Source organism: Drosophila kikkawai, chromosome 3R (genome assembly GCF_030179895.1).
Source record: "Drosophila kikkawai strain 14028-0561.14 chromosome 3R, DkikHiC1v2, whole genome shotgun sequence".
NCBI lineage: Eukaryota > Metazoa > Arthropoda > Insecta > Diptera > Drosophilidae > Drosophila > Drosophila kikkawai.
In genome coordinates, this window is record NC_091731.1 from 15,373,593 (window position 1) to 15,398,895 (window position 25,303).

The following is a 25,303-nucleotide window of genomic DNA, read 5'->3' on the forward strand; positions in this document are numbered from 1 at the left end:
GCAGGCCTGGAACACATATATGCCGGAGAAAGCCCGCCGGCCGTCAATCACACACACACACACTGGGGAGAAGAAAGTAGAGGAGAAAGAAGGAAAAGCTCTGTCGTGAGCTGTCGCCATTGTGACTTTTATTGCAGGAGGCAGTTGCCGTTGCTGCTGCTGTTTCCACTGCAATTATCAGCTGGGGCTACAAATATGGGTGTACCTATGCCAAAGCACACAAACAAAAGCCCATTTGTACAGCCGAGGTCAAAATAATAATACCAAACCAAGTGTCCTTTTAATAGGTACACATGACTTTTTAATTTGCAAATTAAAATAAAGTAATGGATCCATATCCACTTAACGTATGTATACAATTCCTTAGTATATATACAGTTAGCACTATTATTGTGCCCGTAGCTGTAACTACTCTCTGCACGACGACAATTTGTCTTCGTTGCCGCTGGAGCAATAGAGAGCAGAGGAGAAAGGAGCAGTGGCAGGCAGCTTTAATTGCAAGGAGCAAAAAAAGCAGCCAGAACAAAAACATTGCACGATGTGCCGGCAAAAGCATCACAAAAAGCCAAATTGGCTTTTGGCTAACACCGTGGATGTGGATAGAGGCAAAAGACTAAATGCAAAGACAAAAGCCAAACTTCTTTGGGCACTTGTTTGGACACAGGGAATTTCCGAAGCTGCGGCACAATTAATCAAAGTCCGTACAGGAAATAAAACACTTTAAGTGCAGGAAAATATTTTAAACCAGGTATTTAACAATAATTAACAATTAATAATACTGAAATATTGTGATATATTATCTAATATTAATTTTTTAACTTGTCCATACACTCTTTTAATCAAAATATGTTAATTTTCGATACGATTTAACGCAATTCTGTGGACTTTTTTTATTAAAAAAATTGCAATTCTGTGGACTTTTTTTATTAAAAAAATTGTAATTTTAACGGTCACTTTATCCATGCCACAAACCACCACAGACTACAACCTCCCAGACAGTATTGTGGCTGTGCTTGCCTACGGTCACTCTGCGCAAGTTCGGTCACACTGAAAGTGAGTCAGGCGGTTTAACGTGCGGTTTTCCAGTATTTGATTTATCTCGTTTTTCATTAAAAGTCGCCGAAACACAGAAGAATATGTCGACCTTGGCCTCTCCTTTGTCCATCGCTGGCACCCGCCAGTCGGGCGCTTCGGTGCGCACACAGAACGGTGAGAAACACGAGTATTTAACAACAGCTGCGGAGCGTCTGCCGGCAGAGCACGTTTCTTGCACTGCAGGCGGTCACGCTCCGGTCGAGAAGGTTCCGGAATGTTCCGGGGCACCGGCTGCGTCATAAGATTGATGGGTCCTCCTATGCAGGCCACTGTCAATAAGAAGTCGCAGGCTCCCAATTACAAGCCCCGCAAAGTGAGGTTATGACAACTATAATTCTCTCGTTCTCCTCCAGTTATGGCTGCTCTGTCCATATCGAACATCGTGAAGAGCTCGCTGGGACCTGTGGGCCTGGACAAGATGCTGGTGGACGACATTGGCGATGTCACGGTGACCAACGATGGAGCCACCATCCTGCGCCTGCTGGAGGTGGAGCACCCCGCTGCCAAGTGAGTTTGGCAGAGTAAACCCCTCGAAAAAGACACTAATTGTATGGTTCTAAGGGTCCTGGTTGAGCTGGCTCAGCTGCAGGATGAGGAGGTCGGCGATGGCACCACTTCCGTGGTCATTCTGGCTGCCGAGCTGCTGAAGAACGCCGACGAGCTGGTCAAGCAGAAGATTCACCCCACGTCCATCATCTCTGGCTACCGTATCGCCTGCAAAGAGGCCTGCAAGTACATCTCGGAGCACTTGACCGCCCCCGTGGACGAACTCGGCCGCGATTCACTCATCAACATTGCCAAGACTTCGATGAGCTCCAAGATCATTGGCGCCGATGCCGAGTTTTTCTCCGCCATGGTCGTGGACGCCGCCCAGTCGGTGAAGATCACAGATCCCCGCGGCCAGACCGCCTACTCGATCAAGGCCATCAATGTGCTGAAGGCCCACGGCAAGTCTGCTCGGGAGTCGGTGCTCATTCCGGGCTACGCCCTGAATTGCACCATCGCCTCCCAGCAGATGCCTAAGAAGATCGTGAACGCCAAGATCGCCTGCCTGGATTTCTCACTGCAGAAGACCAAGATGAAGATGGGCGTCCAGGTGCTGATCAACGATCCCGACAAGCTGGAGGCCATTCGTGCCCGTGAGCTGGATATCACCAAGGAGCGCATCAACATGATCCTGGGCACCGGCGTCAATGTGGTGCTGGTCAGCGGTGGAGTTGATGATCTGTGCATGAAGTACTTCGTTGAAGCGGGCGCCATGGCTGTGCGACGCGTGAAGAAGAGCGACCTGAAGATCATTGCCAAGGCCACCGGTGCCGCCTTCCTTACTTCTCTCACGAACATGGACGGCGAGGAGAGCTTCGATGCCTCCATGGTGGGAGAGGCTGCCGAGGTGGCCCAAGAGCGTATCTGTGACGATGAGCTCATCCTCATTAAGGGCACAAAGGCACGGTAAGTACAGAAATGCAGTAAACCAATAGAAACTGAACTCACAGACCCGATTCTCCCTGTAGTGCTGCTTCCTCCATTATTCTCCGTGGTCCCAACGACTTCTACTGTGATGAGATGGAGCGTTCCGTGCACGACGCTCTGTGCGTGGTGAAGCGCGTGCTGGAGAGCAAGAAGGTGGTTGCTGGTGGTGGCTGCGTTGAGGCTGCCCTGTCCATCTATCTGGAGAACTTCGCCACCTCGCTCGCTTCCCGCGAGCAGCTGGCCATTGCCGAGTTCGCCAAGTCGCTGTTGGTCATTCCCAAGACGCTGTCCGTGAACGCCGCTAAGGACGCCACGGATCTGGTGGCCAAGCTGCGATCCTATCACAACTCCAGCCAGACCAAGCCCGAGCGCTCGGATCTCAAGTGGACCGGCCTGGACCTGATCGAGGGTCTGGTGAGGGACAACAAGAAGGCAGGAGTGCTGGAGCCAGCCATGTCGAAGATCAAGTCCCTGAAGTTCGCCACGGAAGCGGCCATCACCATTTTGCGTATTGACGACATGATCAAGCTGAATCCGGAGGACAAGAGCGGCAAGAGCTATGCCGATGCCTGCGCCGCCGGCGAGCTGGACGGTTAGACATTCGTCCCATCCTTTGAGGGACACTTCTTCTATTCAGTTTAGGCACTTAATCTTAATCAAATCACTCACAATTGTCGCCCGCCCCATTTGATTGTAACAACAATGTAATTGTGTTGCCTTTTGCGATCTGTATTAACACCGCACATCCGTAATCCTTTCTCATCCACGCTTCATGGCATAATAAATCGAACTTCAGGATATGCTGAGGCGCCAACTAAACACTGGAGTCACATTGTTTACGTTATTGCGGGAGAGGCGCTGATCGAGAGCAGAGCACGCAGAGAGCCGAAGAGTCGGACGGACGCTATTAATAGCGTCTGCATCTATTTGGTCTATTAATACAAAAAGAAAACACAGCCGAAACGCACATTGTTCGACGAGTTTTTAAAACTTAAGGAATACTTTTCAATAAAATGTCCGCTAATAACGAGGAGGGAGCCGTTGGCGGCGATCTCAACAACAATGTCACAGCTCCGGTCCCGTCCAACGGCCAGGAGGAGGTGCAGCCGCCGGAGCAGCCGCAGAACGAGCTGCTTGACATGGTTTTCACGTTGGAGAGCGAAAAACAGGCGTTGCTAGAGGAGTCTCGCAAGCGAATCGGAGCACTCCGCAAAGACTTTGAGGTTAGTTTACCCGTGTCCATCGGATGCAGCCCTCCACTGACCCTGATTGCAGGAAGCCAAGATCGAGAATGAGCACCTGAAGAGGCGAGTGGTGCAGCTGGAGCAGTCCCTCAAGCAGTCCGTCATGCTGGGCGGCACAGACGCCCCCAAGTCCCGGCAGGAGCAGGAGGAGCTGCTCGTGAGGGCCAAGACCCTGCTGTTCGAGAAGACCAAGGTGAACAAGCAGCAGGAGCAGCAGATAGCCGTGCTCAAGAACCAGGTGGAATCGGTGAAGGACGTTCTCCAGGTGACCAAGGATATGCTGCAGCTCAAGACCACCGAGTGCGATCACACACAAGCACGTCTGGAGAAGAGCCAGCAGTGGATCAAGGCGGAGCAGGACAAGTGTGCGCTCACAGAAAAGAAGCTGGTAATCTCTAAATCTGTGTATGACAAGCTGCGGGCTGAGTACGACACTCAATCGAAGATTTTCAAGGTACGTTACGACCCCTGGATACCCCTTATTATAGAATCTGTTTCCTTGCAGGAACTGAAGTCCGCCTACGAGCAGAAGCTAAAGGTCCTCGGCGCGGCATTGGATCAGGCCAAAAAATAGTGGAACAATTTAATAAACTACGTTAATTAAATGCACACATCTCGTGTTTAAGTTTAATAATTTAATGCTCTTTGTTCTGTCCCGTCGTCCTTGTCGTCGTCCTACGAGCTCTGGGTGGCCGCCTGCTGGGATTGCTGCTGCTGGGCCTGGAGCATCTTGGCGGCGGCCGCCTGTTTCAGCTCCAGCACACCGATCACAGAGTTAAGGAAGCGCGTCTTCTGCAGGTGGATCTTCTCGATTTTCTCAATCTGCTCCTGTACGTACTCCACCCGCCGCTTGAAGTAGTCCTTGGAGCCCTCCAGGTCCTGTTTGGCAAACAGATGGTGCAGGAGATGAGTATGTGTTCGAATGGTAACCTGCAATATACATACCTTTTCGATGTAGTAGCCGGTGCCGATGTCTATAACAAAGTTGTTGAGATCCTTAACGCGGCCCGGCACATACATACTGCTGGTCAGCGGCACCAGAATCTGGCGGTTCTCCCAGTCCGGCTGGAAGGTCTCCAGCGCCTCCTTGGATCCGGCGTACTTTGCTTTGCAGCCGTGCAGCGTCGACAGCGATTCCTGTATGTTGGTCATCTCCTGCAGGTGCACGAAAAAGGGAACTTTAGAAGCATGTGCATGCGCCACTCGCAGACCCCTCGGCACCCGCGCCCGACAGCCCTGACTCATCGTGCCCACGAGATGGGAGACACCGCACGCGACTCACCTGCTCGAACTCCTGCTTGATCTGCACGAGCTGCTCCGGACTCAGCTTGGTCAGGTCGATCATTTCGGCCTTGCCTGGTGCATTTGCGGGGGCAGCCATGGTTTGTGCTTAAACTTGTAATTTACAACGAGAATTCCAATTTTATTCTGTCCAGGGATGCAAAAACATCGATGTCACTATCGGTAGTATCGATGTTTTTTAAAAAGGCGATACATCGATTTATTTCTCCCAACATCGATGTTTTTGCATCTCTAGGAAGGATTCCAATAATTAATAATAATAAGAATACAAATTATCCTTGCATATATCCTTGCCATGGACCGTTATCCAATTAGAAAATGGGAGTGGACAATATTCCATTTTTCCTTTAATGTGCTGCGAGCTTTTTCAGGCGCTACAGCATGGTCACACTATTGCAAAACTTTCAGCATTTCGCGGGGAACGTCGGTTTTATTTGAAAATATTTAGCATTTGCGTAATTTTACAGTGTTATATAAAAGTTAAAAAAACCTGCCACATTTTTAAGCTGAAAAGTTATCGAAAAACAAGTTTAAAAAATATAAGCCATATATTTGAATACTTCTGAGATGTGATATTTGGTTTGATTTGTTTAATTGATTGTGTTTTCAGCTTACTTTACCAAGTTCAAGGGTCATAATAATTGTGTACTCGTAACATGGCAGTGGGTTTTCTGTCAACATTTCGGCATTAATGTTTGGTGTAGTTAACTAAGCCAAATTTGAAATTAAAAACCACCATTAGGTCTCAGTGAACACAGTGGAAGAACATGTCCAATCCGGAAATGGTACCACTTCCCAATCCAGAGGGCTTGCCAATGGATGACCAAGCTAATCAACGGAAGAACAGTATGGTGAAGCGTTTCTTCAAGAATTTTTCGGTCGGTCGTCTTTTTGCTCGAAAAAAGACATCTAACAGTGGTAAGAGTTTCCTTAAAGGTTCTTTAAATCATTCAATCAGCTTTAAATCGGGTAGTTGTGAAATTATAGTGCAAATCTTAAATTTCTTATTATTAATTCTCATTACTTAAACATTGACAGCTGGCAATCCGATGGAGCAGGTACCATCTGCCGCCAACGAACCAAATGATATGGATATGCATGAAATGCAGGTGCTTCACGACAACCAAACCCGACCGATCAACCGGGATGAACCACAGCCTTATCCTGTTCAGGAGCCGGAGCCGCTGACTGCCTCCTAGGTAAAGGCAAAGAAACTGCAAACGAAACCTCGGAAGAGCATCGCTGGATGTGTCCTTGAAGAAGAGATCATTAGAGGACTGTTTTTAGAATTCGACCGAATGGCTGCAACGTTTTAAAAAGGGCAATTCATTCTCTACTTACTGCCTGTGATTACAACTTCTGCAAACCCGATTCTTCTTTAATAAAACAAACCCATAACGAATTCAATGCTTTTGTTTGTTTTCAATTTTATTTTATTTATATTTATTATATGCAATGTTATAATTCTGTGTTTTGTCAGTCATTCTGTATTTGTATGCGTTTTACAATTTTGTTCTTTGGGTTTTCTTTCTCGTAAATTAAAAAATCTAACACAAAACAAAGCAATTTCTTTAACAATCACTGCCGCTACATATACATACACGATACAATTTGTTAAATATATATTTATAAGTAGGCACAGCTCAAGCGCTGCGCGTCCAATACATATTCTTTGTTATATGTGGGTGTTGTGTTTCGGTTTATATATTTATGTATAGATTAGATAACAATGATATTAAGCCTAAGTAGAAGTAAGTTTTAGTACCGATACTGGCGATCGTTCCTTGCTATCATCTGCCCGGCACCTGCGCTTCCACGTCGCTTCCGATCCTTGAACTATTACGTTACATGCTTTAACTATGTTACTGTTACACATACAACTAACTGTACTCGTCCTCTACGCTCCCCAGTCACTATATCATACATAACATTTACCTTGCCTCAAGTGTTGCTTTTATTTTGTTTTCATCGATTTCGGATAAATACCTTGTAATTAATTTGTGGAAACACAATGAAGAGAGTTAGCCGGGGCGGATATTCGAAGTTCCCTTTGAATTCTTGTGTGAGTGTGTGCTCTCTGATAAATCGCAAGGCAAATTTGTATAATTAGTTATATATTTAATTTGGTTTTGGTTTTCGTTTGGTTTCCTCTTGAATCGAAATGAATAAACTTTGTGGTTTAGTTTAAATGCAGAGTTTTCCTTGTGCAGCATTAACATTGTGAAGAGATAGAGAGAAAGAGTTGTCGTAGCCGTTTGGGAGAAAGTGTTACATAGATAAGTGGGAATGGTTGTTTTGGTTATCAACAGCGTTTAAAATTTGTCGTTACTCGTTACTCGTTTGGATTCATTATCAAATCGAAGGGACGTACGTAATGCATAATAATAATTGTTTCGTTATAATTATACTCGTAGTTATATCGTATGCGTGTATATGTTGTATAGATGTACATTTATAAATAGTATAGTTTGGATGTAGCGTGTATGTCTTGTATAATATATATATATATATAGTTATGTCCGTGTACGTGTTTCGCTATGTACTTGTAATTGTAATTGTCCTAGGTGTTCATTTCAGCTAGATTCGCTAGTTTGTCTGCCTTCCCTACATACGCTTTCGCCTTTCTTCCTCGTTCTTTGTATACAAGTTAAGGGTTTAAAAAACTCGAAAATATATCAAAAGTTTCTTGAAATGCAGTATATATGTATTTTAGTTGTTAAATATATATATATATATTCTTGTTAATATATAGTACTTTCCTAGGTATATACAGCATACCTCGCCTTGGTTTCCATTAAGAATTTCAGAGAAGTATGTCCAGTAATTTCGCTGGTGTTCAAAACGCGTGAGGGTGTGAGTGAGATCGGGGGTGTGTGTGTATGTGAATTGTGAATGGTGAGTGTGCGTGTATTAGTAAGTATATCGAGTGTATATAGTCCTTTGTATATTTAATCCAAAATGATACACTAATTTATGTATTTATAGTGAAGCAAAAATTTGAGTATAGCGCATTAAAATGATATTTGTGATATTATTGGATACTGAATTCAATTACCAAATGGCGGCTTGCAGAAGGTCGAATCTCGCTTCATCTCTATAAGGAGGGGCACATGAATCACCGTTGGCAAGTTCTGTGGCATCCCTGTATGCGTCTGTGTGGGTGTAAGCGTGTGAGTGTGAGTGTTCCGGTGACTGCTGATTGTGTATACGTCACGTTGGCTTCGAAAAATACGCTTAAAGCTGCTATAATACTGTAAAATTGTTGCATGTTCTCCTCGTTTTTGGTTTTTGTTGTCGGTAAAGTAATTTTCGCTCACATTGAATAGCAGTTGTTGTTGTAGAAAAGCTAGGTAGGTTCGCTTCAGTGTCCTAGAGTGTGTGTAGTGTGTGTAGCGTGTGCCTAATGCGTGTGTGTGTGTGTGTGTGTGTGTGTGTGGTGTCTTGTCTTGTCACTTGATATGTCTGAGTTCATATTGCATGCAAGGCGATGACAATATTTAGTCTCAAATACATATAAAAAGTATATGTGTTTTGGGCTCGGGAGTTGAGGAATTGGGACTAACCAAAATTCGCATCGAGTTGCTGCACGCAAACGAAAAAGTCGCATCACGTTTACGTCAACCAAATCAAATCGTGGGGGTAACTACTGCAGTGTCTGTTTGATTCTCCATAGTTAGTTATCCTTTAGTTTATATCATTTACATTTTAACTAATTAAAGCCGCTTTCAATTCAACAAACAATCCGTAGCATTAATTCTTGCACCCATCCTCATCATTATCATATTATTGTAGTCGACAGACTATATCCTGTCTCGTACGTCTACAGCACCACATATTTTGTAACTTTACACGCTGCCTAGGCAAAGAATAGACCCCACTAGCATTTACCATAACTTTACGTTTACATTGCTGAATTTCTGCTAAATTGTTTAGTGGATTCGCTAGAGGACTTGCAGTTTAATGGGGGCTTCGATCCTTCGTACTTGCTCGTAGCATACTTTGTGGCGAAATATTTTACACAATTACTTGATTGGCTAGTGGCATAATTTATCATAACGCTGTGATATATATAATATATATATAGTTTACTCGTTTAGTGTATTTTATATGCTTATTCGCTGATGGTTGTGGCCGCACTCGCGTGCTAGAGTTATTCGCAAGTCTTGAGTTGAAGCTATAATTTCTTAGGCGTAATCTAAACGTTACCGGATGCTGTCGGCTAAAGTATTTGCGTGTCTATCTGCTTGCCGCTAACTTGTTATCTTATCAGCTTATTGCACCCTTATTATCCTTCCATTCATTTGTACACTCTCGTCTCGGTCTCGATCCAAGTGTCGTCGACTGTGTCTGCGTCTAATTAACGTTATGAGGCTGCTAAATAAATATATATTCATATATATACGTTATGCGTGTGTGTATCTTAGGGGGACATTCACTTCGGCTTTCGGCCTTGCACTAATTGCATTTTATTGCTAATTTGACGATAATTCCTCCCGACCCAGACGCCTTACACATACCACTCCTTGACGTCCTTGGAGTCGCGCTTCTTGGCCTTGGGCTGCACCAGTCCCGCCATCTGGGGCCGGCCATCGCTGCCGTAGCCCAGTGACCCACTACCGCTGGACATCATACCGCCGCCGCCGCCACCGCCACCTCCATTTCCGTTCCCGTTGTGTCCATTGTGCATCTGCTGCTGGCCATGGTGCTGCTGCTGCCCGGATCCGCCTCCGCCTTGGTGATGGTGCTGCCGCTGCTGGTGGTAGGAGCCATTTGTGCTGGTATTACCCAGGAGCGCCGCATTCGGATTGTGGGAGCCGTAGGCTGCCGCCTTCTCGCTCTCCGTCTTGTAGCCACGATCTCCGTTGGACTTGAGCCACAGGACCAGCAGAATAACCAGCACCACGGCGATGAGGATGCCAGCCACGATGCCAATGATCATGGCTGTGCGCTCCTCCTCGATGGAGTTTATTCGGCCGCCTTTGCCCTTTGGCCGGTAGTTGTTCAGATTGGTGTTGTAGGTGTTGCCGCCATAGGGTCCGTAGGGTGGCGATTCCTGCGGCGGCAGCGGTGGCGGAGGCGGTGGAAGATGCTCGTCCGGCAGTTGCATGCGATCGTGATCGTTGCGCCCAGAACCGCCCATGCCTGCGTTGTACACGTCATACGGCGTAGTTTCCCGCTCAGTGACCGTGTTCCGGACATCCGGCGACGGCGTGGCCTGAGTTGTAGTGGTTGTCGTGGTCGTAGTGGACGTAGTCGTGCTCGTACTGGTGCTGCTGCTGGTGGCTCGCTGCGTAGAAGTAGTAGCGGCGCTGCTGGTGGTGCTTGGCTGCCCAGGAGTGCTACTTCCTCCGCCGGAGCTACTGCTGCTGCTGCTGCTGCTGGACTGGGTGGTGGCGTAGGACGGAGTGCTTCCACTGCTGCTGCTGCTGCTACCATGTTGCTGCTGCTCCGTAGTGACATCGCTGCGTCCGGTGGTGGTTATCGTGACCATCTCATTGTTGGACTCTGCAAGCAGTCGGTTTGGGTTTATTCAAGTGTTTTCAAGTGGGGCTCTTAAGCTTAAATGTTTTTTTTTTGTTTGTGTACGAATTATTTGTGGTTTGACTTCTATCCTGAGAAAGGACTGTACTCATTTACGCGATTTTAATGGAATATTATAAATAAAAACCCCAAATTAATAAATCATTGAGCCTATTTTGTAATAATTCAAAGATAAATAATAAAGGTCTTGTAAATTCCCCATCATTTTAAAAGAGTTTGAACCTTAAGTTGGCTTTCCCATCCCAAAAATCATGTCAACTTCCAGTTTTGCTTTGCTTTTCATAGTTTATTCAACACAGTTAGAGAGGATAGAGATTTAGATATTGAGAGATATGCTTGTATGTTGGGAGTATGTGTTTTTGTCTGTGGGTGCTACTTGACCTGCTCGCTGCCGGCACGACCTTCTGTGCTGATATGTACAAATTGGAATTGGAAGAACGGGTACAACTAGGCGATATCGAGGAGGAAACAAATATGGAGGGAGAGGAGCAACTGGAGAACGGGTATTGGGAAAAATCACATCTTACACTCGTTCAGAATTGGCTTCTTTATCGCTACTATGTACAAAACATATACATCATCGATCGGTGCACCCATTACATATACATAACCATATATATATGGGTATATATATCGCTTAGCCCTTATCGCTTATCGCTTAACGCTTAACCCTCGCTCAATCGCAAAACCCTTGCCAATGATTGGTGTGGCTGTTGTTCTGGTTCTTGAAGTTTTCTGGCTGTTGTTGTTGTTGTTTCTGGTTGTTGTTGTTGTAGTTGCTGTTGCTGGTGGTTTAGCTCTCGTTAATGCTAGGAGTTAGTTATACAGTTTTAGACAGAGGCCTAGAGTTGGAAGCTTAGCCTAAGTGCATTGCTTTGGTTGTTTTTTGCTTGTTTGCTTATGGGAATTTACAGAGTATCCATGGCGCAATCACAGTCAGAAATATGAAGGCGATTTCACATTCTGAAAGAGACACATAAGGCGTACTCGTCGTCAGTTCAAATTAGAAGGCAATCAATCATCAGCAACAGAGTGGAGATGAAGGAGAGGCGACATTGCGTTGTTGCGATTCGTTTTGAAATATATTCTTTTTTGATTTTTTTGGGCTGATCTGAGCTGAGCTGAAGATGACACGGCGACTGAGCGACTGACTGATTGGTTGGATTTTGGTTCTGGTTGGGTTGATGCTTTGCAAGGGGTGCGATATTGGCGATATATATATGTATATATATATAGTTATATACGTTTGGGGCTGTCTTTTTTTTTTTTTTTTGCTGTTTCAATGGTTTGATTTTTTGTATGTGGAAGCGGTCAAAGCATTGGCATAGCTTCCTCGATCTTGTGGAGCATTGAACAAACAAACTGAAAAGGCAAAGCGTCACTAGCTAATTGGTTATATGATTATACAAATTCGATTATAGGTTACAACTCGAACTGGAACAGGAACTGGAAGTCGAACACAACGAAACCCACAGCTTAATCATTAACTTGTTCTCTACTTTACTAGGGTAACTGGAGCGTATACTTAATGCGTATACTTAATGCGTATACTTAATTTGAATTTTGAGTGGGACTGGCTAATGTCTGCGATGAAGTATATATGTGTGTGTTCGTGGTTTAGTGAGGTGTCTGGTGTTTCCTTGTGTGTTTCTTGTGATTGATCCAAATGCCAATGACAACATGAGACCATTACACTGCTGGAGAAGAAGCCACTCACCTGCACCCGCTCCCCTGGCCGTGCTCGTTGATGTGAACTGCTCCGTGGTCTCGCCATAATCACCGGATCCATGGACGCAGTCCTCGTCGTCGCAGGCTCTCTCTGTGCCATTGGTATTGCCACCGCTGCCGCCGGTGCTCAGACTATTGCCCTGCTGCGAGGTGGTCGTTTGCTTGGTGGGCGGCACATAGACGGGCGTGATTAGGTCATCGCCGCTGCCCGACTCGAAGGGCGGCGTGCACTCGTCCTCGTCGTCGCCGCGACACCCTGACCCGGCTCCAGAGAATATCAGATCGTCTAAGGCACCGGGGAAACCACTCGCCGGCGTCTGTCGAATAGAGTTCAAAGTCTAATTTTACTTCAGTTGATCTGGCGGCAGCCGGGCCAAGCGATGGTTATTGTATGGGGTTTTGTTAGTTGCATTAGTAAGTTGCTTAGGTGCTGCTTGATTAGGTATATATGTATGGATGTGAGTATGTGTGAAGCCACGGGGGATAAATGAATATTGTGCAGAGAGATCTTAAAGAGTTCACTATAATGTTTTCAGACAAATATCACAGTCTCAGGAAGTCTGAAGACTCATTAAATTCTTATTCTTTAATTCTATATACTTCTTTATTAACTTTTTTTAAATAATAAACTAACTTCATTTATAGAATTTAATCTCAGCTTATCGAAATTTAAATTAGTCTCAAATCTCCAGTGGCTTCCTGTTTCGTGTTTGAGTATATTTATGTTCGATGTGAGCTTTGAGTAGAGTCATGCAGCATTGGTGCGGACGAGTTCTAGTGCATAGTAAATCGGTAGTATCGGTTTATATGGCTGTATATATATTCACAATTATTGGTTAATGTGCGCTGTGCAGCAATTGATACAAATTGAGGGAACTCAAAACGCTGGTTAGTCTCGATTTTGTTATTTTGTTGGTGCGATCAAAAGCGTTACAGAATAAAACGAAGGCTCCCGAGGGAAATCATAATGTCAATTCAAATGCAGCATTTACACTAGGTTTATACAGTTAGTAGTTAGCTAATACTTTTGGTTTAGTTGGAACAGTTAACGTTTATACTGAATGTCGAACCGAATTTCCCGCATTTGATTTTGATGACGATGACTTCAATGTACAACGATTTAAGGCAATGCGATTTATTGGGCTATCGAAATTGTGCTTGGGAACTGTACATTATTCGGATTTATCGGTGGTGCAACCAAATCAAATCAAATCATGTCAAATCGCTTCAAATCGTTTTTGGGAAAAGGGGTTCCACAAATCATGAAGCGGATTAATACAGTAATTTTGGTTAGATTTTCGTTTTTGATATCTTTTTTTTTTTTTGTATTTAATAAAAGAAAGAATTTTGAATAAACTTGGTTTACGATGAGAAAAATACTTGGAAAGTTGAAAGTTGAGAGGAATTCAAATAAAATTTCAAATAAATTCCCTAACCTGCTGCATTCTCTGCAGATCATTTCTATCTAATACTCCAGTTACCAATTGAACATCTCCGCGGATGGTGATATGGGGGTCGCGCTCGACGGCCAAGTCCAGGATTCGCAACTTGTTCACCGACAGTCCGGCAATTACGCCAGCGAACGGCCGCTCGATTCGACTGCGGCCGTTGCGGCTGAATTTGCCGCCGACCTGGACGTTGGACATGGTATTGAACACGGTAGAGTGGTGGCCTGCAAGTCAACCGCAAGAAGATCGGGAACGGCATTAGATAACCCCCGGTATTAGGTGTCCCTGCACTTACTCTGCGGCGTCAGGGCCTGCACATTGTAGTCATCCAGCTGGAGTGTGGCATTGCCTCCCTTGCGCTGGAACCTCACCACGTGGTAGGCATTATCGTTCACCTTTGTGCCGATCTCGCCCAACGGCAGGTCCACGCTGCCAATATTGTACACCATAAAGATGTTCCCCTCGACAATCTCTAGCTCCATGTAGTCCTGGGTGGTGTGACTCTCCACCCGCAAGAGCACTGCGTCCGGTCTGGTGGTGATGAAGCCCAAGGCGATATTATCCTCCTCGGTGTCGGCCTGCGCGTTCTCCGGGAAGGTGTACTGTACCATGCCCTTGTTGTTGCCAAACTCATAGGCAATGGATTCTGTAAGGGAATTATTTTAAATTAAATATAGATTTAAAAATATAAATTTTTAGGGCCACAGATACCCCATCCTGGTTCTTCCTAAAGGACTTCCTCTTCACTTACCATCATAGCACGTGGGTCCTGTGTAGGATGTCATGTCACACTCGCAGGCATAGGCGTTCCACTGCTGCACACAGATTCCCCTATTGGCACACGCGTTCTGGCTGCACTTTGTGGGTCCCTCGCAGCCACTGACCACTAGGGAACTGGGCACCACAGCATCGCTAGTGAGCGATGGCGAGGCGTCGCCCAAATCTAGAGAGGACAGACAGCCCTCGAAACCGGATCGCGACGAGATCGAGGCCGGCAGCTTGGCGTACATGTCCTTGAAGACGCCGCCGATGTACAGGATGCCCGCCAGCTCCAAATGCATATTATTGCCGGTCAGGCTAACGATCTCAAACGAATCGTCCACGGTGAGGGTGTGGGTCTTGGGCCCAGGTCGCCGGATGCTGACCTGGTGCCAGCGGTTGTCGTTCATGTGGATGCGAGACTTGTCCCGCATGGTCACCGGTCCGTCGCCCAGGTCGAAGGTGTAGTGAATGTGCCCATTCACCAGTTCCACTGCCACGAAGTCACTGCGCCGCCCTCCGTTGAAGACCAACAAACCATTGGGCTCCACGGTCTTGAAACGGAAGTCAATCGAGATGCTGTTGTAGGCCTTCAGCATGGCCAGGCCCACGTAGGAGTGCTTGGAGCGGAAGGTGGCCGCGTGGTAGGGCTGACCGGCCGGGGAGTTCACGAAGCGCGCAGTCAGCTTGAAGGTGGCGCTGGGCAAGGCCGAGAGCTCTGGTCCCAGGCTCTTGACTATGTCCAGATAACTGAGGAAAGAACACAAAGAGGGGTCTAGAAATTAAACGTACTGAGAGGCCGAGGACACCCACCGCTGCCCGTTGAACACCAGGCCCTGCATCTGGCCGACGAAGTTCGGCATCGTCGAGGTCATCTGGATCTCCTCCTCGGCATGGAAGAGCCCGCCCAGGTGGATCGAGCGGATCTCCATGGTGCTGTGGCGCCCCAGGATTGTCTCGGCTGTGCAAAGAATATTTCCAAAAACAAGAGATGGATAAAACTCGGGCGCCTCGCCATGGGGTTGTCAAGCCAGGCTCGGCTTTGCTCTAAGTTGTTGACTAGGCGGAGTACCGTTAACATTGGATACATATGGATATACTTGGATATATATAGGTTTTTTTGGTACGAGTAGTAATATGGAGTATAGTTGGTGACAAGAAGCACATACGCATTTGTAGTCAAAGAGTATATAGTTGAGTATTAAGAGTATTGAGTAGATATAGGTATGCGGTTTTAGTAGACATAGATCTAAGTTTGGTTCATAGATTTTTCAAGCATTGTTTTTTCACTCGACAGGTGGCTGAATGTTGTTGGAATTCGATTGGAGTATTATTATTATTGATTTGTTGCGTTGCATCTTGGTACATACTAAAGAAAGGTGCAGATTACAATACATATGTACTGGTACGGATAGTAGTTGTAAGTTAAGTTAAGTTGTTAATTAAGACAAAACGAAATCGATAATAGAAAATCGAAAATGGAAACTAGCTCGCGCTAGCCAGCGCAAACCAAAGGAAAGTAAGTAAAAGTAAAGAGTTCGCTAGGTTAGATTAGTTAGTTGGTGCGCTTTGTTCTGGTTTACATACGAATATGCATTGATTGACATTTGAGGAATACTTATATATCTTTTCTTAGATTAGTTTGGTGTGTGAGATACATTTTCAATACGATTACGGTGACGGTGACATTTCAGTTAATTTCAATTAAGTTTTTTCTCTCAGCTGTGCATGGCTCAAAAACAGATTAAACCGAGGAAACGCATAAACATGAGAAAATAGGCAACCTACTAACGGGCTAGTAATTGGAAATGAAAAGGTCACAGAGATATAATATCGGTAATAACCATGATAATTGACAAAAAAAATATATAAAACAAAGAACAATTTCTGGGGGTTTTGCTTAACGACATTGAACTAAACATCGATGGGTATCGGGGTTACTGTCCAGTTTTCTCTCGTGGCAATGGTAATGCTCTTGTTCTTTTGTAAATGTGTTAATCTGTGCCCTAGAGAGTTCCATGTTTGTGTTTGTGTGTTTGGCCTGGGTTTAGTTCTGTGTGTGTGCGACGACTACGTCTAAGTTAATAAGGGTGCATTAGCCTTAACGAGCGGCCACATTGCGCATACGACGCGTTGGCCCACTGAATGATTGACATCTTGACATGCAAATGACTTCGGCGACAGAGAGAAAAGGGGGAGCGAGAGAGACAGAGAAAGAGAGAAGTATAGCGGCGAGAGAGAGATAGAGAGAGAGAGAGCGATGTGGTGGGAGGAAGTCGAAGTAGGCCACTGTTGTTGCAGCTGGCAATTTGGCGCATTCACAGTTACTTATTCATACACTTGAATTGCTGAGTGGGCTGAGCAGAGTGATACGATGCGGTGGCGAACGATACGATATATACGATATACACTGGTTAATACACACTATAGTACACTGTACAATGGCTAGCCGGATTCGGGGATTCGGGGCTCAGATCGTGAGCAGGTCATGCGGTTTGCTATTTCATTCTGACTGACAGTTATTGGTTTTGGTTCTGGCTACTGGTATTATAATCGTGGTTTTATTACGGCTTTTGTTGCTGCTGCTGCTGCTGCCTGTCTTTCGGGTGCTCACATGCAAACACTTCACGTGACGTGAGTGTGTGTGCAAACGGTGCGAGAGAGAGTGTGTTGGTGTGTGTGACTATGCCTGTGCCTGTGCAGGTGTGCGAGACTTCCGGTTGGCAGTGTGTGAGTGTTTGTGTCTCAGTGTGTTCCTCTGGCAGGAGCAGGATCTGGCTACAAGGACACAAGGCCTTTGAAGGCCGAAAATAATTTATAGATACAACTGGCAATATGAGGTATTAGGTTTATGAATAATTTCTGAATTGCTTTTTCAAAAATTAATTTAATCTCTAAATAAACAAGTTTCTTAGTTTGACTGTAGATTCTGAATATATTTTTGTGGCATTGTACATTTTGCCAAAGAGTCGGAAACAATTGAAAGGTTCCCAGAATTTAGTAAAACTTACTAATTTATAATGAATAATTTTAGAATTCTTTTGTGGATGTCTTGAATGAATTTAAAATCTAAAACCGATTTGCCTTAACTGCATTAAATACTTCAGACTAAAACTTATTACAAGTATTTTCTTCCTGTGTAGCCATCCCCATAGCCTGCCATTGATTGATTTCTCCTTCGTTTTTTTTTCTGTTTTTTGTTTATTCACACTTACACAACAAGAATCTAATTGTACGTGAGACACGTTAGGCTTGATTAGTTAGTTGCAATTTGGTTGCGGTTGCGGTATTGTTGTTGTATTGATGTTTACGAATAGTTGAGTTTACTTAACACAAAGCTAATTACATATTAAATGGTGCAAAATTACAGCCCTGGGCGCTTCCAAACATTGTTTTGCCCTCTCGTCTCAATAAGCCAGGCCCGGCTAAAGGCTAAAAAGAGCCATATTTTGAAGCAATGGCAATCGCAATCGCAATTTGGCCGATGGCGTGACTTTCATCGAGCGATTTGGGCAAAAAAATGTTTCCCCGCGTTCTTGCGTGTCGATTTTTTTCTCTCGCCTAAAACATGAAACGAAAAAACGATATTGTACATTGTAAATTATTTACGTTGCGTTCCCGTTCTTTTGCATTGTTTCGCCTTACTCATTTTCTCTGTGGCATATTTTTTCTTTTTATTATTCTCTCTCGGTTGCATTTTTTTTTTTTTAAAGAAGGTCATTAGATCACGTTTGTGATTAGGGAATTGCATTTGCATTTGACATTGTTATTAGCTGTTATTGTTGTTGTTGTTCGTTGATCTACATTCGATAGGAGTCTGAAACAAACACCTTTTAACGTTTACATACCGCACGTGTCGTTTAAGTTATGGTACAGCAATTATTTAAGTTATTTTTATTGTTTAAGGGGTTTATCATAGGTCTGTAAACTGAAACATTTTCCAAATATATTTACAGAAAGAAAAAGAAAACACACGGGATCTTTTAGAGGGAGAAAAGTAACAAATAATGCAATAGGTTGCCAAGGAAATGTGTTATTTGATTTTAAATAGCTTCCCAAGGTAATGCTATGGCATATATAACTTTAAACTACGTCTCTATTATAGACATAACCTTCATTGGCAACCTGTTATAAACTCAAATGAACCAAGGATAACTTAATCGATTAATCGGGGACAAAACAATGTACAAGACAATTATATAATGATAAGTATTTATAACATTTAAGGCTGATACTTTACAGCTGTCCAACTTTCACTTGCGTTCGCATTTACTCTTTTAGATTACATTACGTTCGAATACGTTGACTGTGTGGGCTTAGGAATTGGAATTGTAATTGGAATTGAATTGGCAATCTTAACTGGGAAATCAAACCAAGTAAGTAAGTATCGCAAATGAAAACACAACATCGAGATGTTTGAAAGAGTTTTGAGAGAGAAACTTACAAGAGCAAAGTATATAAAAAATTATTACGAATGAGTAGTTGATAATGCGATCGAGTGCGATCCCATCCCTCCGATGGGTACTTCGCCTCGATTCGCATGGGTATATGCCATGGATGATTAAACAAACTTTTAGAGAGGCGTACAATGTGTGAAATGGTGTGGAATGTGGATGTGGATGTGGAGCTTGGTGTCTTATGATGTTCAAACTATATTGCAGATGCTTAACGATTTTCAGAGATACAGAGCGAGGTAGACATAGGTGGATAGATAGTAGAACTGTCTAGTTTATCATCATCATCATTGGAACAAGGAAGTTTGAGAGAAATGTGTCATGAGAAATGAAAGAGAGAAATAAACTGGCTAAATACTTTTCCAAATAGATTTCTTTCAAGTTTTTCATTAGTTTTTTTTACTGCATTTCGTTCAGGTGTAATCGCATGTGTGTTCTTATGTGTTTGGTTGTTTCGTGAGGTTGTGTTTCGGTGTGTGAGAATCGTTGTTAACTGAAAAGCTCTCAAATGATAAGGTTTAAAGTGGAACTTAAGAACGGAAAACGCGCTGCTGACTGCACTTTCCTTCGTTATTGATTTTCTCCTTTCTACCTTTCTTTATTTTTACTTTTTTCTTCGCTTGTATCTTTTTGATTTTTCAACTGTCCTGAAGCACCTTCACACACCTTCCTGCTGAGAGGGGCATTGGCTTTCCTATTTGAACTTGAACCTGGGGCTGTGCGTGGAGCACTAGTCATTTGGAAGCTAAATGGACTCGGACTCGCCGAGGGGAATTCTTACAACTCGTGGATTCGGTTGGTTGCTTGGTTGGTTGGTTGACTGGTTGGTTGGTTGGTAAAAAAAAACGACACGGCACGACACGTAGTAGGGCATATATGTGCTGTTGATACATACATAACATACCCCTGACGGGGGGAGCCCCGTCGACTTGTAGCCGCAGATTGGAGGCTCTGCGCGAGAAGCGGATCGTGTGCCAGTTGTTGTCGTTGAGCACCGACTGGCCGGCCAGCAGGTTCTGCAAGGAATTATTCACAAGCTCAAAAAAACTGTCCATACGTCTCAGAAAGTCGCCTTTAAGTTTGGAAATTCATTTCGAATTTGTAGAAGCATTTCTCAGAAAAATTAAAATAGTTATTCCTTTGAGAATTCTCTTCTACCTTATTAAAGGCGACAAAAGACATCCCACCCCGGCCAACTCACCTTCTCCCTGTCGCTCAGCCGGACACTGGCCCGCACCCTTCCCGCCACGAGAGCAATCTCCAACCGATCCGGCGAATTGGACTCAGCGCTGGTCAGCAGCAAAAGTCCGGCAGGGCGCGAGGTCTTGAAGCGAATGACCAGCTCTTCGGTCTGCGTCTTGGTGCCCTGTCCATTGCCCAGCCAAATGGTCATGTGCTGGCTGCCGTTGAAGGCCAGCGTGGCCAGCTCCCGGCCGCAGGTGGGTCCGCCGTACAGAGTAGCCGAGCAGTCGCAGATGGGGCGGTTCCAGCCCTCCAGGCAGGTGCCGCCGTTCAGACAGGGATTTCCGTTGCAAACGTTGCTCTGAACGTGGCACGAGGGCTTCACGGAGGCTGTTCCCAAGGGGATTATCAGTGGGTGCCCATCGCTGGCGTGACAATGGTACGGCGCTACTCACCCGAGTCCTGGACGCGTGCAAAAGCCGCTATATCGATCGCCTTGCCACTCAGCACCAGGTCACGCAAGCAGCCCACGAATCCCTGGCGCAAAGTGGCGGTCCAAATGGCCGCCGGCCAGGCCACGCTGTTGTATGCGGGTCCCACGCCGCCCAGGTACATGTGCCCGTCCAGCTCGAGGATGGTTCCGTCGCCGGGCGTGCGGAAATCGTTCCATACCCCGTCCACGCTCACCTTGGCGTCGCGTCCATTTCTCCGGAGAATCAGGTCGTGCCAGTCGCCATCGTCCACGCGACGCCTTGAGGCTCGCACCTTGGACGCCCCGGATCCCAGGTCCAGGTGGATGTATATGTGGCCATTCAGCAGTTCAATCGCGATCAAAACGGGCTGGTTTATAAGGAGAATTACCTTTAGTTGGAGCGGAAATATTATTGAGGCAACTTACGTTCTTAGCTCGTGGTTGCTTGGATCCGGTTGCCAGGACGATGATACCGTTGGGTTCCTTAGTCCGGAACTTGAAGCTGATGGAACTCTGCTTGCCAGTTTCCCAGGGAGGCAAGACCTATGAAGATGAAACAAAAACATAATTGATACGAGTTTCTATTCTCAGTTAGAGTCAAATTTACCAGATGGGACTCGCGGGTGGTGAAGGTCACAGGGTCCTGGGGGTCACCGCTGGGGCACTGGTACTCCAAGTTGCCAGCCACTTGGATGAGCTTGGAGCCGCTCTTGGCCAGGTCTATTAGGTTCAGATTCAAAGTGTCTGCCGAGAACTCCACCTTCCGCAGGCAACCCACAAAGTTGTTGTGGACACGGGCTCCCAGGAGAGCCCTCGGATTGACTGCACCGCCCACATAGACACGCGACGAGGATAGCATGGTGAATTTTCCAGCGATGTGCGAGTGATCCGTGTATACGTCGTCCACCACGGTGACCAGCTGGAAGAAAAGAGCTCCCTTCAATTTGAAAAACTCACAGGATTAGTTTGATACTCACCCGACAGAAGCTGGTGATGGAGGAGATCTCCTGGATGCGACGGTGCACGGTGACCTTGTGCCACTGATGATCATCAAAGCGCACCTTCGAAGGCTTAATGTGCATCTCCTGTTTTCCGTTGGCCAGTCCCATTGTCAGAGAGACGCCTCCATCACGCAGGGCCAAGTTCAGATAGTCAGTGCCGTGTCCCGTGTAGAAGAGCAGGCCGTTGGGCTGGCGGGTGCGGAAGTAGAAGGATATGGCATCCTGGGCACTCACTATCGGCTCGGCGCCCGTCTGGCCCAAGTCGTACGAGAGGAACTGTGTACCGCGGAACGTTGCTTCCGATGGCGCCTTCTCCTTCTCACAATACTGGCCATCGTACTCGAGGTTTCGACACTCGCAAATTGGACCGGAATCAGTGGATATGCAGATGCCGCCGTGCTGACATGGATCGTTCCGCTCGCAGGCATCCGTTGTGTTGCCCCGAACACCCTGCAGGAGTAATTTTGGATATTGTGATATATTACTGACCTGTTCAGATGCAATCGAGGCTAGGGGGCATTGTTATAAGGATAAAATTCAGTTTACAGCAAGGGAAAACGGGAGCACATTTAAATTATATATTCGATTTAAGTTTAAGTATAAATATATGTGTAATAAATTAACAAAGTTAATCATATATAATAATATTATATAGGTAATAGCATTACCAGTATATATATCTTATATAGTTCACAAAATGATGTGTCTAAAACTCACCCTTAAAGGCCTCTCGCGGGCGGGCAGCTCTCCATGGTCGCAGGGCACGTCGCCACACTTGATATCGCGCGGCTGCTTGATCTCCTGACGCCGTGTGGAGCCGCCTGGCTGATCCGCGTACACCAGGTTCCGGATGGCGCCCCGGAAGCGCGGCTCGAAGATGACGCTGGGCAGGGCGAGCAGCGCCAGCTTGCTGCTGTACCAGTTGGGCATGCCGCCCACATACACATCCGAGTTGCTGGCGAACTTTCCGAACTGGAACTCCTTGCCCTTGGTAGATCGCTGTTGGGAGACGCCGTCGACTATGAGCGAGGTCTGCTCATCGTTGCGCAGCACCTGCACCTTGTGCCAGTGACCATCGTGCAGCTCCCGGCCCACGGTAATGATCTGGGCTCCTCCGCCCAGATTATATCTCAGCCGGAGGGCGCCTTCGACGAGCTTAAGCTCGAAGAAGTCGTAAGTGCCGCCGTCGTCGGTGTAGAGTACCAGTCCGTTGGGCTGCTCCGTCTTGAACTCCAGCTCTAGGGTGCCGTTCAGGCCGGTGTACCACTTGCGAAAGGTGTAGAAGGAGCTCTGGGACCCGTCCAATTGGAAGCCGGCGCTGAGGGTCACGAAGCTGGCCGCTAAGCTGACCAGCAGGGCGCTGACGATAAGGACGCGGTAGGAGCGACGGTATTCCACCACCACGGGAGGCACTGCTGAATCGCTTCTCCGCCGGCGGCGCGCCTTGTTAAACCGCAAGTCCGGGCAGGCAAAGGAGGCGGAGGCGTGGGTGGGCAGGAGCCGGAGCTCCGCCGGACTAGCGTGTTCCTTGTCCATAATCGGTGGCTTGGCTGTCGTCACTGACGCAGGAGCATGGTTCTCAATAATGGCGGAGTCCTGATATGTTGCACTTGGCGCCTTCATTCACACGCACAACGTACACGCGCAAGGATACGCACACGCACACAGTCACACGCTCGCCTCACCCACACAGAGGCACCTACGCACGTTGCGCGCGTAAACGTAAAGTGTCGCTTTGTTCGCGTCTTTCTCTCTCTCCTTTCGCGTATTCCAGTCCTTGAGCGAGAGCTTTTTCCCGTCCTTCCTGCGGCGAGTGTCCTTGTGTTGGTGTTACTCGGGAATCGTTTTATCCGCGCCTGCAGCTTTTATCCGGAGAGCGCGCGAGAGTAAAGAGGCGAAGTTGGCTGCGGCTGTTAACGGTGCTCGGTCGCTGTTAACGTAACTGCACTGATTATTGCTTCGGATTTCCTGGTTTTAAATGTCCTGCACTTTGAGTTTTTGTCATTTCGATTAATTCACTGATTTTCCCACTTAATTTGGCCAACTAATTACGAACGGGAACTTTGCATCGCGTCCAGACCGTGTCAGACAACTGTTGTGATACTAGAAGCGACGGTGGTTGTGGGGCCAAAAGCTTTCCGGATACGGAAACCCCTGCCACCCGAGCCTGTGGCGCCCACGAGCGCTCCAACGTACATGTACATACTAAAAATCGGAAAAATTTTTCACTGCATGTCGAGAATGTAGGCGAAAAATTTTCCAAGACCACAAGAAGCGAACCGTTTTCACAGGCCCCAGATAGGGGGATTATTCCTTCATGCAGATAACCAATCAGTTATTTATGCGTATCGATTGAAAACTATTGATTATATACGATTTTTTGCACACACTGTGATTTTTCAATTACACAATTATTCTTTTATCTTCATTGGCTTTTATTTTATGTAACGACACGGGATTGCCTTTTGTCGCGGCGCGTTTTTGTTTAAAGTCGGGGGCTGAATTTATTTTTGCAGATTTTTTGTTCAACTTTTTGGGGATACAAAAATTTTGTGTGTCGAAATTTGTCCGCAGCGCCTTCTTCCGCTGCTCTTGACTCCGTTATCGATCCGCGCTGCATCCACGACAAGACTGAACTGCAATTTCAAACTTAATTTCCTCGCACTGTTTCCAATGGATAACGAAAGCTCCTCCAGCTTATTCACAAAAAGCCACTGGAGCGGCCTAGACGACGTGAATTGGGCGCTCTAATAGTATATAACTGCAAAGTTGTGACTTCATTTCAGTTAATTTACATTTAAAAATAATTAAACAAACTTTTAAGCGAGGAAAAACGAATATTTTCCAACTCAAGCCACTTTTAAGAGGCCTGCCCTAAAAAGTATGCTACGAACGACCGAAAGGCTCTGCGCTTTGTGTGTAGTGTATGGGAATGCCAAAAATTAAAAGCTCCCTTACTTCGCATGCATATGCGTACTACTGACACACCAACGCATACACACACACACACACAAAGCAGCTGCCCACTCACCCACACAGGCGAAATGTGCGCACAGCACGCAGGTTCATAACCTGCACCACTCAAAGCGTATTAGATGGGACACGCATACATACCCACGAACTCGTGTGTGGGCGTCCATGTGGTCACACTCGCTCGCCCACTCCCCCGCTCCCCCGCACACTACGTTATCACTGAGACGACCCGTGTAAATTCCTTGACATTTACTACGCAACTTCGACGACTCGGTTCCGAATTCGATTTGCATTTGCAACGGAATGTGTGGTCGGGTGGGTGTCTGTAACTCCCCCTTTTTACCCTCCCCCTGTTTTTCCTCCTGCCTTCATGAGCAATTGCAAGGCCGTCGCCGCCATAAATCGTGGCCACAAGCGGGCGCACATTAACTTGAGCACACCAATCACGCACTGACCATTACGCTGGGGACAGGGACTCCTCTGTTTCCTGTGGCACTTACATTTTTTAATAATTTTTTAACGCACGCTAAAGGCTAAACAAATGCCAGCACGTGCTGCCCATTGTCCTTCGTTGTGGTGACGTTCGAGTGGACTAAAAAGGGAAGTGGGAATGTCGCAAAGCTGAGCCAGA

At 46.1% G+C, this 25,303-nt stretch overlaps 5 protein-coding genes across 8 annotated transcripts; 3 read left to right on the forward strand and 2 right to left on the reverse strand.

The window, feature by feature from the left end:
- The first annotated feature begins 1,030 nt into the window (after positions 1 to 1,030).
- Positions 1,031 to 3,394, forward strand: CCT1 (chaperonin containing TCP1 subunit 1). Its single transcript, XM_017180399.2, has 4 exons — positions 1,031 to 1,209; positions 1,449 to 1,602; positions 1,657 to 2,547; positions 2,610 to 3,394. The coding sequence occupies exons 1-4, from the start codon at positions 1,137 to 1,139 to the stop codon at positions 3,163 to 3,165; spliced, it is 1,674 nt and encodes a 557-aa protein (XP_017035888.1). The 5' UTR covers positions 1,031 to 1,136; the 3' UTR covers positions 3,166 to 3,394.
- A 97-nt stretch (positions 3,395 to 3,491) lies between these two features.
- On the forward strand, positions 3,492 to 4,423 carry LOC108084257 (chromosome partition protein Smc). Its single transcript, XM_017180400.2, has 3 exons — positions 3,492 to 3,791; positions 3,844 to 4,266; positions 4,318 to 4,423. Exons 1-3 carry the CDS (start codon positions 3,582 to 3,584, stop codon positions 4,384 to 4,386), a joined length of 702 nt encoding a protein of 233 aa, XP_017035889.1. The 5' UTR covers positions 3,492 to 3,581; the 3' UTR covers positions 4,387 to 4,423.
- On the reverse strand, positions 4,413 to 5,274 carry Pfdn5 (prefoldin 5). Its single transcript, XM_017180401.2, has 3 exons — positions 5,095 to 5,274; positions 4,758 to 4,967; positions 4,413 to 4,691 (listed from the first exon to the last, which is right to left on the reverse strand). Exons 1-3 carry the CDS (start codon positions 5,191 to 5,193, stop codon positions 4,488 to 4,490), a joined length of 513 nt encoding a protein of 170 aa, XP_017035890.1. The 5' UTR covers positions 5,194 to 5,274; the 3' UTR covers positions 4,413 to 4,487.
- Positions 5,275 to 5,748: 474 nt separating this feature from the next.
- On the forward strand, positions 5,749 to 6,521 carry LOC108084104 (uncharacterized). Its single transcript, XM_017180131.3, has 2 exons — positions 5,749 to 6,032; positions 6,153 to 6,521. Exons 1-2 carry the CDS (start codon positions 5,882 to 5,884, stop codon positions 6,311 to 6,313), a joined length of 312 nt encoding a protein of 103 aa, XP_017035620.1. The 5' UTR covers positions 5,749 to 5,881; the 3' UTR covers positions 6,314 to 6,521.
- Nrx-1 (Neurexin 1) lies at positions 6,173 to 25,216 on the reverse strand. Of its 4 annotated transcripts, XM_017180365.3 has the most exons (14): positions 25,173 to 25,216; positions 22,417 to 23,629; positions 21,676 to 22,149; positions 21,306 to 21,617; positions 21,125 to 21,241; positions 20,682 to 21,066; positions 20,246 to 20,616; positions 19,940 to 20,060; positions 15,404 to 15,551; positions 14,583 to 15,340; positions 14,127 to 14,477; positions 13,820 to 14,055; positions 12,373 to 12,700; positions 6,173 to 10,619 (listed from the first exon to the last, which is right to left on the reverse strand). In XM_017180365.3, the coding sequence occupies exons 2-14, from the start codon at positions 23,320 to 23,322 to the stop codon at positions 9,622 to 9,624; spliced, it is 5,505 nt and encodes a 1,834-aa protein (XP_017035854.1). In that variant the 5' UTR covers positions 23,323 to 23,629; positions 25,173 to 25,216; the 3' UTR covers positions 6,173 to 9,621. The 4 variants fall into 4 exon arrangements, with proteins under 4 accessions (XP_017035854.1, XP_041631352.1, XP_017035855.1 ...); XM_041775418.2 differs by lacking the exon at positions 25,173 to 25,216 and having other exon boundaries at positions 19,949 to 20,060; positions 22,417 to 24,319; XM_017180366.3 differs by lacking the exon at positions 25,173 to 25,216 and having other exon boundaries at positions 13,865 to 14,055; positions 22,417 to 24,319.
- Between the last annotated feature and the right edge of the window lie 87 nt (positions 25,217 to 25,303).